Here is a 16,035-nt window from a genome sequence, read left to right on the forward strand (position 1 = left end):
CATGCTTATTTTTCAAAATATCAAACAAAATGTGCAGAGTTCAACATGTTTCGGCAGATTTGCTTTTAGCCAATAGTTCGGCAGGTTTCATTATTAAGAGAATCAAAGCACTTAAACAATGAAAGTGTGGTTTTTATGAAGGATTCTATGGTTGCAGAATTTATTCTAACCCGCTTGGAATTTTAAAATCACCAAAAACAAGTACTTATTCACTTTAAATGCTGCCGAAAATTGGTACACGGTAAATGTTGATTTTTGACAGACTCATTTGGCTTTATTTTTGGGCTCCTGTTGGCCTCACTTTTGATTTCGTTGAATATTCATTTATAACTTGAGCAGAAAACTGTAACGCGTATGTCGACACATAAAACCACATTTCTTGTATCAAACATCACCAATTTCACTATAAATCATCCAATAACTTGAGATAAAAATAATAATTTGTAAGCCAGTCGGAGCCGTACTCTATAGCCGTCAGGCAGTCTCATTTCTCCAATGCCTGCTTGCCAATGCTAACTTACATCAAAGTGACTGCCAGCAAAATGCCCAAAATGGGCAACATAAAATTAATAATCTAAGTACTTTTCAACACCAATCTTAGGAAAGTGATAGTGTAAAACTGTTTTAAACATTGTTGTCTACCTATTGGCATTAATTAAAACATTTACCGATCCGTATTCGCGTTGCCGAAAATAGGAGCACAGCCTGCCGAAAATAGGAACAAAAACAGTGTTTGCATTTTCATGAATATCGCTAGAAAATGCATTTGAAACGGCAAATAAAAAATAGCACAACATAATTCGATAGTTTATCGTCCAAAATAACGTCATTTTCATGAAAAGTAATAAAAATTGTAAGTGTACAAGCAGTTTTTGTGAAACTGCTGCACTAACCTGCCCAATACTGGTACATTTACCCTAGCAACTGATATTTTAAATAAATAAAATTTGACTTCACCCGCAATTTGTTTGTCAAATGACAAATTGCTTCGTTTGATGAACGAATTGAAATGAAGTATTTTTTATTCGATGAAGTATAAGAATATTCGAGTTCACACTCTGTGTATCCTGTCTGGGTATATAGGCTGTCTACATATTTTGTGTAAGATTTGTCCACAAAAACTCGAAAAAGGGCAATGACTTTATTCGTTTAACAAGCAAAGCATGTGAAACAAAAATTTGAAACCCCACACAAGCTAACATTTTTTTTACAGCCCTTTAGTCGGGGTGCTATTAAAACAAAAACGGGTTTGTGGTGGTACCCTCAAACGTTTGGTCAATAATGGTTTGGAACAATAACGACAAAAAATCTATAAGATTTTGAAATAAGATACTGTAAGCCGGTCCATTGCGAGGATTATAATTTCATTTTACGACAAAATGACGGACAGGTACAAAATAAATGGATCATTTTTCCTCAAAGATTATAATATTTCGGCTTGCTTCCAGACAGTTACAGGATTCGTTCACCAATTTATTCATCGTTTCTCGCTTATTTTAGAATCAGCCACTGTTTGAAACAAATCATTAATAAATCGTTGTAAGAGTTCAAAATACCCATGGGAAACACTATTTTCAATGACCAAATGAACACCTAACAAAAAAAAAACAAAGGCCTATCATGCCTAAGTTTTATGTAATTATTAGTCATTGGATTTTGGTCCTTGTTATTGCATTTTCTAATTAGTCGGTATATTAGTTTTAAATTTGCTGGCACATATTTCTCAGTCTGTCACCGTTCTTCCATAAATAAATAAAAATCCCTAGCCACTTCTGACTTATGAAAAAATCAATTGTTTGCAACTCTACATTTTTAAACATAGTAAGATAAATAACGCAAAATATATCAGAAAGTGTATAAAACACTAACTCAATAAAACATTTAAAATACCACATCCATCGTTAGGTTGGACGGTTGTGTATCCAACGATTGTGCAGCGGCTTTTGATTTGTTTCATTGTGCAAACTAACAACCAACTATATGCTCCACCCAACCCCCTTGCCTCCACCCTGCCACGCCACTCCCCATTAGCATAGATCGTGCGAGTATGTGTGTGTGTGTGTGTGTGTGTGTGTGTGTGTGTGTGTGTGTGAGTGTATATGGCCCGAATGTGTATGCACGCTAGTGATCTTTTTATGATGCATAATAACACCAAGCACCGTTTTCAGGCTCTATTTCTTCTGGTATCTTCGTTTACGGATTCATTTCCTCTCCTTTACGGCTCCATTTCATCTTTCGATCTGGCTGTTGTTGTTTTTTTTTTGTACACAGCCATTTGAACATTTGAGAGAATATTCTACGCCTTCCTTATCCTGCGTGTTGTGTCCTCCTGTCTCCCGTCCCCCAATATGTCCCTCCACTCCCATCTTCCCAACACATAGGTTTAATCTTATTGTGTTTCCTCTCTCAGCGTATTGGTGTATTTGCTGTGGCGGTTGCTGTTGTGTTTTTTTTATTACAACCGCGTGCACACCATTGAATTGATTGAATTGATTGGCTCGTTATATTTTTCTGCTCGGTTGTTACGAACTGTTGTGTGTAGTTTCAAATTCCATTTTTGTATATTTTTTTTGTTCACTCCAATTGCTCACTCTATCGCTCGGCTCACTCTCTCTCTCTCTCTCTCACTCACTCGAACGGAGGGTTTTAGAGGCTGCGCGATTGTATTTGATTTGATCCAAACGTGCACCGCGGTGCTGCTCCATCATCTTACACCACTCTTCTAATGTTTCCCGCTCTCCTCCCCTCTCTCTCTCTGTCCTGCCATGTGCAATCTTTAGATACGAACGACGCGCGCGTCTCGTCTAGTGTACGACTACTACGCCTAGCAGCGCTATCTGTGTTCTGGTGTGTGTTTGCGTGCAAGCAGTCAGCCGCCTCCCTCTCTTCACCCTGCACTCATGTGCCAATGGGGTTGTGTGTGCTCATTTTTGTCTAGTTGAATTTTATTACTAACATCACTACGGTTGGTGTAGTTTTACGTACGTACGTACATTATTTCTGTAGCGGAATTTGCGTCCTCATTTGCCTCTACCCCAAGTGCAATAACTAAACTTCTACTACCACCACCATGACCATCATCACCACCACCACCACCACATAACCACACAATTGTACTGTTTTGCCGCTACATACTATTACTGTTATTGTTGCTGTTATTGTACTGCTGCGCTGGGTCGATAAATGGTACTTCTAAAGTTTCATTGCCTTCATCCGCACACCACCCCCAATCCTCCCTCGCTCTTCCTTCATTCCTCCCTTCTTCCACCCCCTGTGACAAGCCACTCATGTAGACAACTTCTCGTCAATTTCTTTCCGTACTTGGCGAGCTGTTTCATTTAAACAATTTTCCCTCTCCTTCTGCACTTTTGAGTTTCTCATCTCGTTTCATTAATTGTGTATTCCATGCACACACACACACACAAACACACACATCTCACGTACTTTTGCGTTGGAGCAATGCAGCGAGCTCTGTAGAGAGGTGGGATGGAGCTGAAGGGGACAGCAAAAAGGGAGATAAATAGCGAGAAAGAGAGCGAGAGAAAGAGAGATACTGAAGGGCGAGTGAGATGAGGAGTGAGAATCAGGATTGATTTTCTCACCAGTTTTATCTCCCATCTCCTTCTGCGGGCGGGCGGGTATGTGTCTGTCCTCTCGAGTAAAATCATCAACAACAACACCCAGCAACATCAGCAGCGTATGATCAATATCATAATTGTTGTATGCGGGGCTTTAACAGTCTTTCGTCTTTTTTTTATGTCCATTATTATAGTCGTCCCTGCTGTGTGTGTGTAGGTAGCGGCTTAAAAAAGTGGATTGTGAAAAGTTTTATTTTAATGGTGTGTTGCAAACATACATACTTACATGCATATACACTCTATTGGCTGGTGTGGTTCTTTCGATTCACATTTTCCAATTCATGAATTCTGCAGACACAGGGACAGCAGGGAGGGACGCCAAAGGTGTGGGGGGTGCTTAAGGCAGGCATATGTCAGTGTTGCACAATTACATAATCTGCCCGTCCAGAGAGAGAGAGAGAGTGCTGGACAGCGGCGGCTGGAGGTTGATCCGATTTATGTCGCATCCATCCATCCCACACACCCCTACACCCGGCTGCCTGCCTGCCTGACTGCAAGCCCCATTACGCAGGGTTTTCCAAGGTTTTTTGGTTGTTTTCCAAAAATGTTTGGATGTTTCTAGGAATATTTTTGAAATCAACGCACTCGTTATTGGCTAGTTTCCAAAATTTATTGAACTTGTCTTGCGATTTTTTATCGTTTTCTACACATTTTTTTTTTTAATTGATCCCACGATATAATGGCAACAGTCCAACATTTTTTGTTAACAAACGATGAAAATAAATATTTTTGGGTAAACAGTCTATAAATAAAGTCGGGAACTATCCATAGAAATCCCCGCCAAACCCTGTAACACACAATCGCGTGGCCATTTGGGCGGGATAGGCGTGGGAAGGGTGGCGGCCGCGGGTGCGGATCAAACTATGAAAAATGCAGGAAGAACACGAGATGAAATCAAATAAACTCTGAGCTCACAATTTTCCAATCCAATCGAACGAATCTACAAACACAAACGCAAACGGCCTGGTTGGCGTGTTCAATCAATCGATTCAGAATAACATTCGCACAAGAACTCGGTCGGATGTCGGATGTTCGTGCTGGCTGGCTGGCTGGTTGGCGAGTTTGGTTTATTTCTTCTCTTGAATCAACCTCAACTTTTAGCACGAATGAATATCGAAAGCATCGAGAATAGCAGCAATAATGGTACGGACTAATGGTAATAATAATCATAAAACAGACTATCAAGCGCACACCAACAAAAAGGTGTACCACCCTTCCGCCTCCCCCCACAACCACGGCACACGAACGACAGACAACTTCCCACCTCTCGGCTGTTGTCCCTGGATCGATCTCTCGGATCAACCGGGAACGATGATGATGAACCGGCGGGAGCCTAACCGCCTAACCGGCCCAAGGCCCACCACGCGCGGCCACCGCGCGTTCATCGAAAGCATGAACTCGCGACGCCACCGGGTCGACGTTCGCTCGCTCGCTCACTCTCTTTCGATGGCAAAACAGATAGCAAAACGAAGCCGGAGAGAAGCTTTTTAAAAAACATGGAAATCATAATAAGCCAATGCTGGTCTGTTTGTGTGTGCGTGTATATTGATGCAATGATGGGGAAAGGGGGGAGGGAGGAGGGGGTGGTTGCGTTGGGCGGTTGGGGAGGAATATTTTAATGTTTTTTCGTTGTTGAATGTTGTTTTACTTGCTTGCTGCTGCTGCTTTGCTGCTGTTGTTGGCTTTGCGTTTGGCAAGAAGTGCTGCGTTGTTTCGCCATTTGTTGTATGTTTGTAGTGTTTTAGTAGGTAGCACGGAAAAACCGAACGGTAGAATACGGTTTTCGAAAGCGACAAAAACACACACACACACACACACACACACACACACACACACACACTTAAAAAAAGGTTAAATACAGATAGCGCACAGAAAGAAGGAGCAAAAAAACAAGACGAAACAACAAACTACTACACAACATGAAAATCGAGGCCACGTGGAAAAACAACAAGCTCCTCTCTGTGTTGCAAACGAAAAACGAATCATAATAATGTGATGGCACAGAAACCCAGGAGCACACAAGCGACTAACTCGACAGAAAAAAATGGGGAAGACGACAGGAAGGGGTCGGAGGGAGTTGGGTAGAAGGACATCTCTCATGGGCGGCGGGGGGCGCCTTCGCCACCCGTTCCGAACTCCGGGCCGGGCCTCAGATGCCGCATCGAATTTCCTCGTCCATTTCCACGCGCGAGCGCCGCCGCATCCATTTCGCACGCAATTCTTCGGCGTATGAGAAATGATGAAATATTGCTCATTTTTATTATGCACGGAAATTCGAGACATTGACTGCGCTGTGCTGAGGATCCAGTGGTTCTGGTTTGGGGGGTTATTTTCCATTTGACTTTTCCTCCGTCATCTCGTACTGTCATACAGCGACGGGGCATGTTGCCAGGATGATGGTGATCTTAGCTTTTTGTTTTTGCTAAATTATATTTACCTTCTTTCTTTTGAGCTTCACTTTTCCCGACTTTTCTTTTCGAAATTGGTCGACTTGCGATGAAATTGGATGAAATATTTTATTATAGTTTATATTATTGTTTTAATTTCGGATGCCTTACCAGGATCATAAAATGAACTGTTTTTAGGATGCTTCAATGATTATATGACATTTTTACGATGTTTTTGCTCGAGACACAAAACAATTGTTTTAATTATTTTGTAATATTTCGAGGTATTTTTCTCACGAAAATAAAACAAAATATCCCTTTTGATATACATAATAACTTCAATATTTTGCATTTAATTTTTCATGAGGGTGGTATACTTTGGCGACCGCTGGTAAAATAGATGATTTTTTAAGGGTCTTAAGATATTATACTTTTTTTTTACTTTTAATTACTTTATTGGGTAATTTTGGATGATTAACAAAATCGATTTGTCTCCCTGCGTATCCGATTAATATCCTATAGCCATTAGTAGTAGCAGTTTTTTTTAATAAATATTTGGAAAATGTAAAATTGGATGTTAAAAAAAATCAGACTCTAAATCACAAAACTAAAAACTACAAAAGCCTTGCATCGTAGTTTTTTAGCTGTAAGATGAAGGAAATACGGCTACGAAAGGTGTTAAAAACAACGCAAAGAACGTTTGCAAAACTTATGTCCACCTACTCTGAAAACAAGGTCTGAAATTCGAGACAAACCCGTTTGATATTTTCAGTACGGAGCCAGGGCACTGAAGGTACGTGTCTGGATCTGTTTTCGTCCCGGAACTTTGAAATGGATTGCCCCATGAACGCGGGGAAAGCCTTCTTCAAAAATGGTATACTTCAGCGGTTTTCTAACGAAGGGGAAATTCCCATTCTGGAGGGAATTTCGATATTTTTTTTGGATGATTATTGTTGTTCTTGTAAAATATAATGCGTCATGATTAAATTTGTATTAGGGTAAACGTACCTATAGTGGTGCTAGTACCAATAGTGGTGGTATTGCACTAAAATGCGTCTCATACGATAAATTAACAGTAGTTAAGTTATTTATGCTAGTGTGAAATGTTCTCTAGCCTTTTACAAAGGATTTAAAAATGAAATGGGGCCATTCCGTTTCTTAGTGACCGAAAAATCCATTATTTTGTGAAAGGTATCAACATTTTTCCAAAATCCTTAGGATTTCATAACGATACTCATATTCTTGTTAACGTTCTAAATGACCACATAACAACGCAATTATTAGTTTTTTAGCATAATTGTTATCAAATGATATTGTTTTATTCAAATTCATTGGCTTTTGACCATATTTACGTATTTTTAAATGTTTTTTACGATAGTGCCATTATAGGTACACCAAACAGGCATGTTCCTATAGTGGTCCTAGTTCTAAAATCAATAAAAACCGCTAATTTTAGATTTTTTTCGGTGACATTTTTGACATGTCGTACTGTTTTCATTAAAATAAGCAACAAAAACTAGTTTTCTGTAAGTAATTTGTGAAACAAAGGCCAAAATTCGCTTATCTGGCTGAGTGAAAAATCGACTTCAAATCGAGCAAACTCTTCTGAGTATGGATTGACGACAGGTCACAGGTAATCCATGCTATTCATACGATAACAGCCTCAAAACTAAGTTATATTGATATTATACACTGTTTTGAGGCATCTTTGTTTACCACCACTATAGGAACACAATACGACGACTATAGGAACCATACCACCATTATAGGTACAACGAAGCAATCACAAAAATATGTATTTTTTCGTAGATTCGATGTGTTTTATGGTAAAAATGGTTTTGATTGCGAAGATAAAAACATATTCCAACTGTTATGTGTTGAAATATTCAGAAATTGTCGTTTCTGACACTTTAAATCCATTAAAATACATCTGTACCACCACAAATTGCACCACTATTGGTACATTTACCCTATCTTGCAAATTGTAAAACAATGATATGAAGTTGAGAATTGTCGAAAACTGTATTGGAAAAACTCTCGTTCTTTCCAACATAAGCTATTCGAACGGCAAATTGATTGTTCCTCTGAATAATCAGTCGGAATGTTCTGTAGCTGCAATGTCAGAAAAGCTGTAAAAGGTTGAATGAAAATCACGGTAAATATTTGCGTATTTTTGAAATTTGCGTGCGATGACTCCCTACAAAGCATTATCGTCTTTAGCCATTATGTCTGACGGTATGGTGAGACAGGGTGAAATATACAGCGAAATGAACCAATTGAATGAGCTTGAGCATTACTTCTAATAACTTCAAAATCAAGCATTTTGTTAACTTTCATTAATTTTCATTATTTCTATCAATTTGTGACTGCTCCGCTTAAAAAGAAACTCTTTTTGAATGATTAACGAAAGCGGATGTTGCATCTCCCTCAACCCTTTGGCTTAACCTGTTAAATAGTTTATTTCGCTGTATATTTCACCCTGTCTGGCTGGTCGTACGGTGAATAATAAACATCATCATACAAAGCCCAAACTACACTCTTGTCTTGATGGTTATAAACCTGCCCGGTTAGGTCGTACATTTTGTTAGGGAGTTTGATATTTTATTTGCAAAAAAATGATTGTCAAATGTTCTGCTTTTTTGGAAATAATAGTTGGTTTTGTGTAGTTACTTAAAAATTGATTTCGGAAATTAATTTACATAAATGTAATTGGCAATAAATATACCAAATGACATGTTATCATCACAAAATGTATAACCAAAACCGAATTAAACATCTTCAACCTGCCTAGGTGGTACAAACATAATTTTTAAGATTTTTAAAGATTAATTTTTAAACATTAAATATGTTAAACGTATTATTTTTTAAATACCATTTGAAAAAAAAACATGTTTGACAACAAGCAGTTTCATATTATTAATTAGCTAAACATACCCTGGTAGGTAGGTAATTAAAGAAATAAAAGTTAAATCAAGCACACAATCAAGCATTTGAAGTCAAAAATGTATTTAAATATCTGTGAACTGGATGCAAATACAAATATGCCATCTTCTTGGCATGATACTCTTCACACAAATGTGAATTCATTAATTACTTGACTGACCTTTTCAAGCAACAGGCTAATACCATGACGTTTGTTATTATTTTTGAAGCACAACAAACATGATTGTAACGGGGAAGTTACATATCTTTGCAATAACATTGCGTTTGTGTTTTGCTGAACTTAAATTTTTATAATAAAAACATTCCGATTGTAAACTCTTTTTTTATCTTAATTATGTGTGTTAGTGTGGGTAAGTGTGTGTGGAGTTCTTTTTGTTTTATTTGATTTTGTTTGTCAGTGTATCTTTTGTTGCGATTCAAGTGGTTTAAAATGGTGATTGGTGTAAAGTTGTGGGGCAGGGTTTTTTGTTGTTGTTGAAGGTTTTTTTTTAAATGCAAAACTGGAAACAATACAATAAAAACATACAATAAATTGACATTCCACATGGTGCACATGGAAGTGATGGGGAGGTCGGCAAAAACAGAGAAAGAAGATTTGTGTGTAAGAGAGAACGAGAGGCAATGTAGCACAGTAATAAAATGCGATTGTGTTGGATTTAACGTTTGCAGAGGAGTAAAGCGCAAACAGCACAGACACACATTTATGTGATACTGCCTGTACAAAATATAAGTACAAAACTACGCACCGAGCGAAGAAACATAACACCATGAAATAGCGCAAGTAACGAGCAGTAAAAGGAAAAAGCGAAATTAGGATCAGGGACAGGGAAAGGAGAAAGAAAGAAAATGCAAATCAACATACCAGTCGCAATGCAACATCATCTCCATATAGTGGTCGATGTGGAAGCGGGCAAGCTGTGTGTGTGTATGTGTGCCTGTAGTCACTTCTTGAAGCTGTGTAAGGTTAATAGTTGCTGCTAGCTCGCTCTGCTGGTCTAGAATATCTTGTTTTGCCCATCGGGGTTTGTCAACGTTGAATACATACATCTTTTAACAGAGCTTCTCAATGCTTGGCGAATCTCGCTTAGAAGCGATAGAGAATTAGACCAGAACACATCACATTCTAGAATGCCCAATCGTATGCCAATACAATGAACCCCTTGGGGCAATTTAAATCCTGTTCATTTCGTTTGAAAACCCCTGATTGGTTGCAAAGTTCCAGCAAGTAGCCACAATTGGACGTGACTTAGCATTTTGCATCAGTAATCGTAGTATGCGCTGCTAACGACGTCAGAGTCGTTCGGAGGTTGGTTGGTTGGTTGGCCGGGTCGGGTGCGATGGTAAAACTGCGCAAGAAAAGCTGCAACTTTTTACCAACCCGTGTGTCCCCCCATCGGGACTGGTTTTGTGTGTAGTTGGGTTCTATCATAATTGTTTTCAATTCCTCTCTTCAGTGTAGTTATGGTAAATAACTATCTTTCTTTTTGTTCCATGTTGGGTGTGTTGGGGGGGGGAGGGGGAATACCCTGCGCCAGGGCATCGAAGCAAATGGCCTGAGAATTGAAAAATATACCCGAGACCACCACCAGACGTTGTGCAATGCCTGCGAGCCAAAGCATGTTTCTGTAGAAAGATTGCGTCGACCACCAATGGTCGGGGTTTTTGTGGTAGTAAAATAATACACGGTTATTATTTCTTTTTAAACTCACTTCACGGAATATGTCGGCCTAGCAGTGAACACATCATGCTGTTCGGAAAAGGGTTAAGAAAATGAAAAATTACTTACATTTAAAAGTGTATGCGAAAGAAACAGAAAAAAAAAACATTCTTGAAACCGCTAATGAGTTAAAAAGTCCCAAAACAAAACAACAAGTATAGTTTATCTGTTCCATAAAACATTTACGCTCCTTTACAATACAGCGTGTTTGGTGCAGCGTGTGGCTGAATTTACGATTTCAACGGAAATTTAAACACGTTTGCTTACACCAAAACATACCAAACACCAAATGCGCTAAAACAACGAATGAAAAGGCCATCGGGGAATGGCACATTTATGTTTCAAACTTAATACGATTGACCTTGTATCATGCGGCATGTGATATGTTATGCAAATTTAACTCGGAATTGACGTCACTATCTTACAAAAGTCGCTCTCTCTCTCTCTCTCTCTCTCTCTCTCTCTCCTTCTCCTTTCGAACCTAATTTAGATAGAAATGCACTTTTTTATTGGGTTGTTTTTGCAGTTTTTTCAGTAGAGACGGTCAAAACCCCGTGACTCAAGCGTGGATAGTAGAAAGCTATTTATTAATTTCATCATTTCCAATTCACCAATTCACTAATATATTGCTATGATTTTTGTTGTTTACTTTTTTTTTGTACAATTTATGGATAGAATCTTTAAACTAACTTAATTAAATAATTAAATAAACCCAAACACAACCCGAAATACATGGCTCAAGTATACGTCCAGGAACGGGATTGGATGAAAGGGTAGAGTTGTGATCACAGCCTTTTAGATCATAATAGTTACTAACCGGGATATTCAACATAAGCAGATCTTAATTAAAGAACAGGATTTGATCTTCAATCGAAAATAATCTAGAACAGAAAGCCAATTATCACCAACGGGAACAGAAACAGATACAAAATGGATACAACATCAACGATCCCAAACCACACCTGTGAATCGGAGCTGCAAGAATAGCTCCCACATATATGCATTAAGCACAAATTAACTAGTTTTTTAAAGTTGTGTAAATCAACAGCAACTGTACACGGTTACTATCTTTAATATGGACTGCGCCACAGGGCTGCTGTTGGTTGCATTATCAAACGAACAGAGATTTCTCACACAACCTCAACACACACATACACACACCTTCTGCCTAATTCTCACATTAAACGCTTACCGTTCCTCTTAACGCATATACTAAGTTACAGGGTTTTCCAAGCCGAGTTTCGAATGTAAACATTGTTATTCACCGCATCCAAGATGTTTTTGAACAATTGTCAAATGATTTATTTGCTTGAAAATGAAATTTCAGTTTCAACCAAGGTGGATTAAAAATATCAGGTGGTGGATATAAGGGCCTTTGGGGGGGTCGCCATAGTTGATCGTCATTTTAAAACCATTAACTAATGGTTTCCGCACACAAAGCATAGCAAATAGAACAGATTTCTTTATTACTACGTGCATTTTTGTGTGTCTATTGATTTTATAAAAAAAAGAGAAATGTTAAAAAAAGATTTGATGATTTGTTTATACACGAAATGTAAAATCATGTGAGTAAGAGTTCTAATGTCACTTAAATTGTCCATACGGCTCGTTGATAATGAGGAATTAATATGAAAATTGAAAAAAAATAATGATTTCTTAGTTTTTATCTTCAAAAATGTCGAAAACACAATGAATTATAGAATAAATTCACGGAATAACATGAAACAACACACTTAAATCATTGTTATAATGTTAAATACGAACTCTCAAAGCCCAAAATATATTTTTAAAGAATATTTAATTGAAAAAATGGGGTAGATAAATTATATGAACAAATTAAATAAATGTAAACAAAGTTTGAATCCTGGGGACCTTGCGTCAAGTGACACATGATTTCAACACATAACATAGAACTGTCAAACTCAATCCAGCTTGAGTCGTGTTGAAAATCATGTTGAAGAAATTAAAAATTATTATGATGGATATGAAATGCCAGATCCATTTGGAACAGCATTTTGCATGCGGTGAATAACAATTTCTACATTCGAAACTGTCTTGGAAAACCCTGTATTACAAAATGCTGTATGGGCATACAATATTGCTCTTTTTATTGATTTTTGCCATTGCTCCCACCTTACCGCCAGCGTACAAAACCGTTTGGCCGTTGAAAAATGTATATGTGTGTTTGTCCTTTGTTTTTTGTTGTAAAAATAAACTACAATACACAAACATTTTTAGAAAAAAAAACATCAATACATCGATCGAACGAAGGGGGTCGACGAGAGGACGCCAATATGCCAAATATGTTCTATAAAGCAACGATAAAAAAAGGAAACCACATGCGCGCTTTGTCTGTCCGGGGTCGATTAAAAATGTTATTACATACACCACCAGCTTCAACACAAAAACCTCCATTTCCTGCGATGATCGATGGGTGTGTGTGTGTGTGGTGTTGTGAAGAAACAGATTTAAAAGATTGTATTGCATTGTACCTCCTCATCTGTGTGCCGTTCTTCCATATCATGTGACTCTCTTTTTCGCACATTTAATGTATTATACAGTACAGTAAGACGGATATCTATACATTGCTCCTCGGCAGCCCTGTACAGCAAAAAAAACACACAGAAAAAGACATGTGAAACGTAAAACGAACGTTCGATGCTCGGTTTACGTTTGCACAATTAGTGTAATTAGATGAGCCACACGGGAAAATAATACAGCAAAACTGCACAGAAACAACAACAGTAGTAGCAACAGCAACAGCAGCAACAACAACAACCACCACCGTGGTTGCATTCATTCCATTCATTTGCATTGGTTAGAGCGCAACATAATAATAATAATAATAAAAATGCGGTACGAGGAGTCAGGGGGTGGGGGGAGGGGTGGTTTTGCAACACAGCAGGAAGAAACATAAAGTTAGTCAACCGTGTGTGTGTGTTTGTATGCGTATGCTCTGAAGTAATACCGTTTCCTTTTCTAACACGATGATGATGATGGTACATGATACACGTTGCAGCAGTTTTCCGTCGAGCGGCGGTTTTCCGAGAGTTACAGATAGAGATGTATTAAATTCTTGTTACGCACTCTCGCAGGGGGGGTTAGCACGCAAACACCAGTACCACGGAGACGGAGGTGTATCGGCAGGGCGAGTGCGAGTGTGCAGGAAAAGGGCAGGTTTGATTTAAAATCGATATGTCAATATTTAAATAAAGATTTCATCGTTACGCAATCGCGCAAGTCAACCGACCAATCGTCCGACCGACCGCCAGACAGAACTGGCTTGATATGTTCGAACCATATATCCCTTCTTCTTCTTCTTCAGCTCATTGCCAACAGGTTAACACACTTATCACGGCAGCACCATGCGAGGGCACAATTTTTAATGTGTGACGAGTCGTTTTCAAAAACTCAAACACACACACACAGACAGCCACACAACCACACAAACCCTAAAAAAATTGTGGTACACTTTTTGCCCGTCCCTTTTGTATTGTTATTGTTCCCACATCCATCACTGGCAGTGTCGCTGATAGACGACCCCGAAAGGCAAGTTAAGCGCTCACTCCCAAACGGCAACGGCAGCGCCCGGGATGGATTCCCTTATCTTTCGGGTCGGGGGGAATGAAAACCTTCCAATATCGTCGCATCGTTGTCGTTGTCGTCGCCTTCGTCTCAGTTTCCTACACCACCGTCATGTTCTGGCTGAAAGTAGTAGTAGGCCTAGCTCGATTCTGAATTGACAATCTGTAAAAGGCGAACACTCCAAATTTATCGCCCCGCTGTTTTTTTTCTTTGGTTGGCACACCCGGACGCTACCCTGCGGTTGGTGGAGTTTGTGTGTGTGTGGTGTATGTGCACTGTTTTACTCGGTGGCGTGGTGTTTGGTAACCATTTTTATCTCTATGCAAACGAATTGAAAAACTCCACAATTGTGGTGAGAACATAAAATCGCTGCAGAATGAGACAACAGACACATTTCTTATAATATATCGTTTTCTTCTTTTTCTTCTTTTTTCATTTCATGCTCGTTGCTCTCTTCGCGGGTTGAACCTCCAACCGTTGCTGGCTCACGTGACCGAACACGAATGATCCCCGCCGGCATGATGGTGGAACTGCAGCTAAGCGTACGCGATGATCATGATGCAAACATATGCGCCAACTGCATCCTCAGCATTGAGGCCTTCTTCAAGTACAAAGCCCAGTGCGTGCAGAACGATCGCTTGCTGCGTAAGAAGCGGGTCAGTTTCTTCGCTGAGCTCGGGCTGGCGGCCGATTCAGCCGACGGGATCGTCGGGGCGAACGATCTTTCGTACCAGTCGTCGGCGGCGGCGGCACCGGAGCTGTCTAGCAAGCGGCGCCGATTGTCACGCAATGGAGACGGCGGAGAGCTAGGCAATGAGGAGGAGGAGGAGGAGGACGACGAGCTATCGACGGACCGTAAACGACACCGAACCGGGGGCCTTCCGGATGACGATGATGATGACAGCAGTGGGAGTATAAAGAAGCCCTACAATGGTGACGGTCACGGGGAAGGTGCGGGAAAGGTGGAGAACGATGGTGAGGAAGCTGACCTGGGACCGTATCAAATTAAGCAGGAAGCTATCGATCCGGACCGAGACGGGGAGGAGGAAAACCGCAATCAGCAGCAACAGCATCTCGAGGATGAAGACGACGATGAGGAAGAGTACTTCAATCCGAACCAATTCCTCGCCCAGGAGACACAAATCGACGAAGAGGACGAGATCGGCGAGGATGCAGACAATGACGTCAGTTCCGATGGCGATGGGCAGCAGTTTGTCGTTGCGAATGGTGCCGAGAGTGGTGATGGTGGCGGTGCTGGTGGGTTGGCGACTGGACAACACCAGCCGCCCCAGCTGTTCGAGCGTGGCTGGAAGACGACGGAATTCTCCCCGCAGCCCGGTTCGTCCGGACTGAAAACGCTCAAAATAACAGACTACTCCAATGTTACGGGGAAGCGCGGTCGTCCGCAGCGGTTCGTTACGGAGATGCTATCGATGGCGGCGGCAGCGGCAGCGGCCGCGTCCGGTGGAGGTGGTGGTAGTGGTGGTGGTGTTGGTAACACCTTTTTGCCGTACCATCCCGGAGACGCAATGTACCAGCAGTGGCAACGGCTGAAAGGGTTGGCCAATGCGCGACTGCAGGCCGACGGGCGGGTGCCACTGGCGCTCGCAAACCCTCCGCATGGCCGCACGACAACGCGCGTTCTCGGCGGTGTGATCGAACCCACGAAAAAGGTGCAAAAGTTTCTGGACGATGGACTGCGGGAGTTGATCTACAATGCCGGTGCGCCAAACCCGCACTTCGCTCGGGTATGTAGACGGTACCG

At 40.5% G+C, this 16,035-nt stretch overlaps 2 protein-coding genes across 3 annotated transcripts in view; both read left to right on the plus strand.

Moving 5' to 3' along the window:
- LOC120948846 (uncharacterized) overlaps positions 1-16,035 on the plus strand; it is a 314,251-nt gene that overhangs the window by 192,124 nt on the left and 106,092 nt on the right. The gene's annotated exons all lie outside the window — the stretch shown is intronic.
- Positions 1-16,035, plus strand: part of LOC120948409 (uncharacterized) — a 30,299-nt gene that overhangs the window by 7,531 nt on the left and 6,733 nt on the right. Inside the window, exons 1-2 of one of the 2 annotated variants that reach the window (XM_040364688.2) lie at positions 13,635-14,622; positions 14,807-16,018. In XM_040364688.2, coding sequence (XP_040220622.2) covers positions 14,539-14,622; positions 14,807-16,018 — 1,296 coding nt within the window. In that variant the 5' untranslated portion in view covers positions 13,635-14,538. Of the gene's footprint in view, positions 1-13,634; positions 14,623-14,806; positions 16,019-16,035 lie in introns of those variants that run through there. The other variant, XM_040364687.2, reaches the window with a different exon arrangement.

This window comes from Anopheles coluzzii, chromosome 2 (assembly GCF_943734685.1).
Source record: "Anopheles coluzzii chromosome 2, AcolN3, whole genome shotgun sequence".
Classification (NCBI taxonomy): Eukaryota; Metazoa; Arthropoda; class Insecta; order Diptera; family Culicidae; genus Anopheles; species Anopheles coluzzii.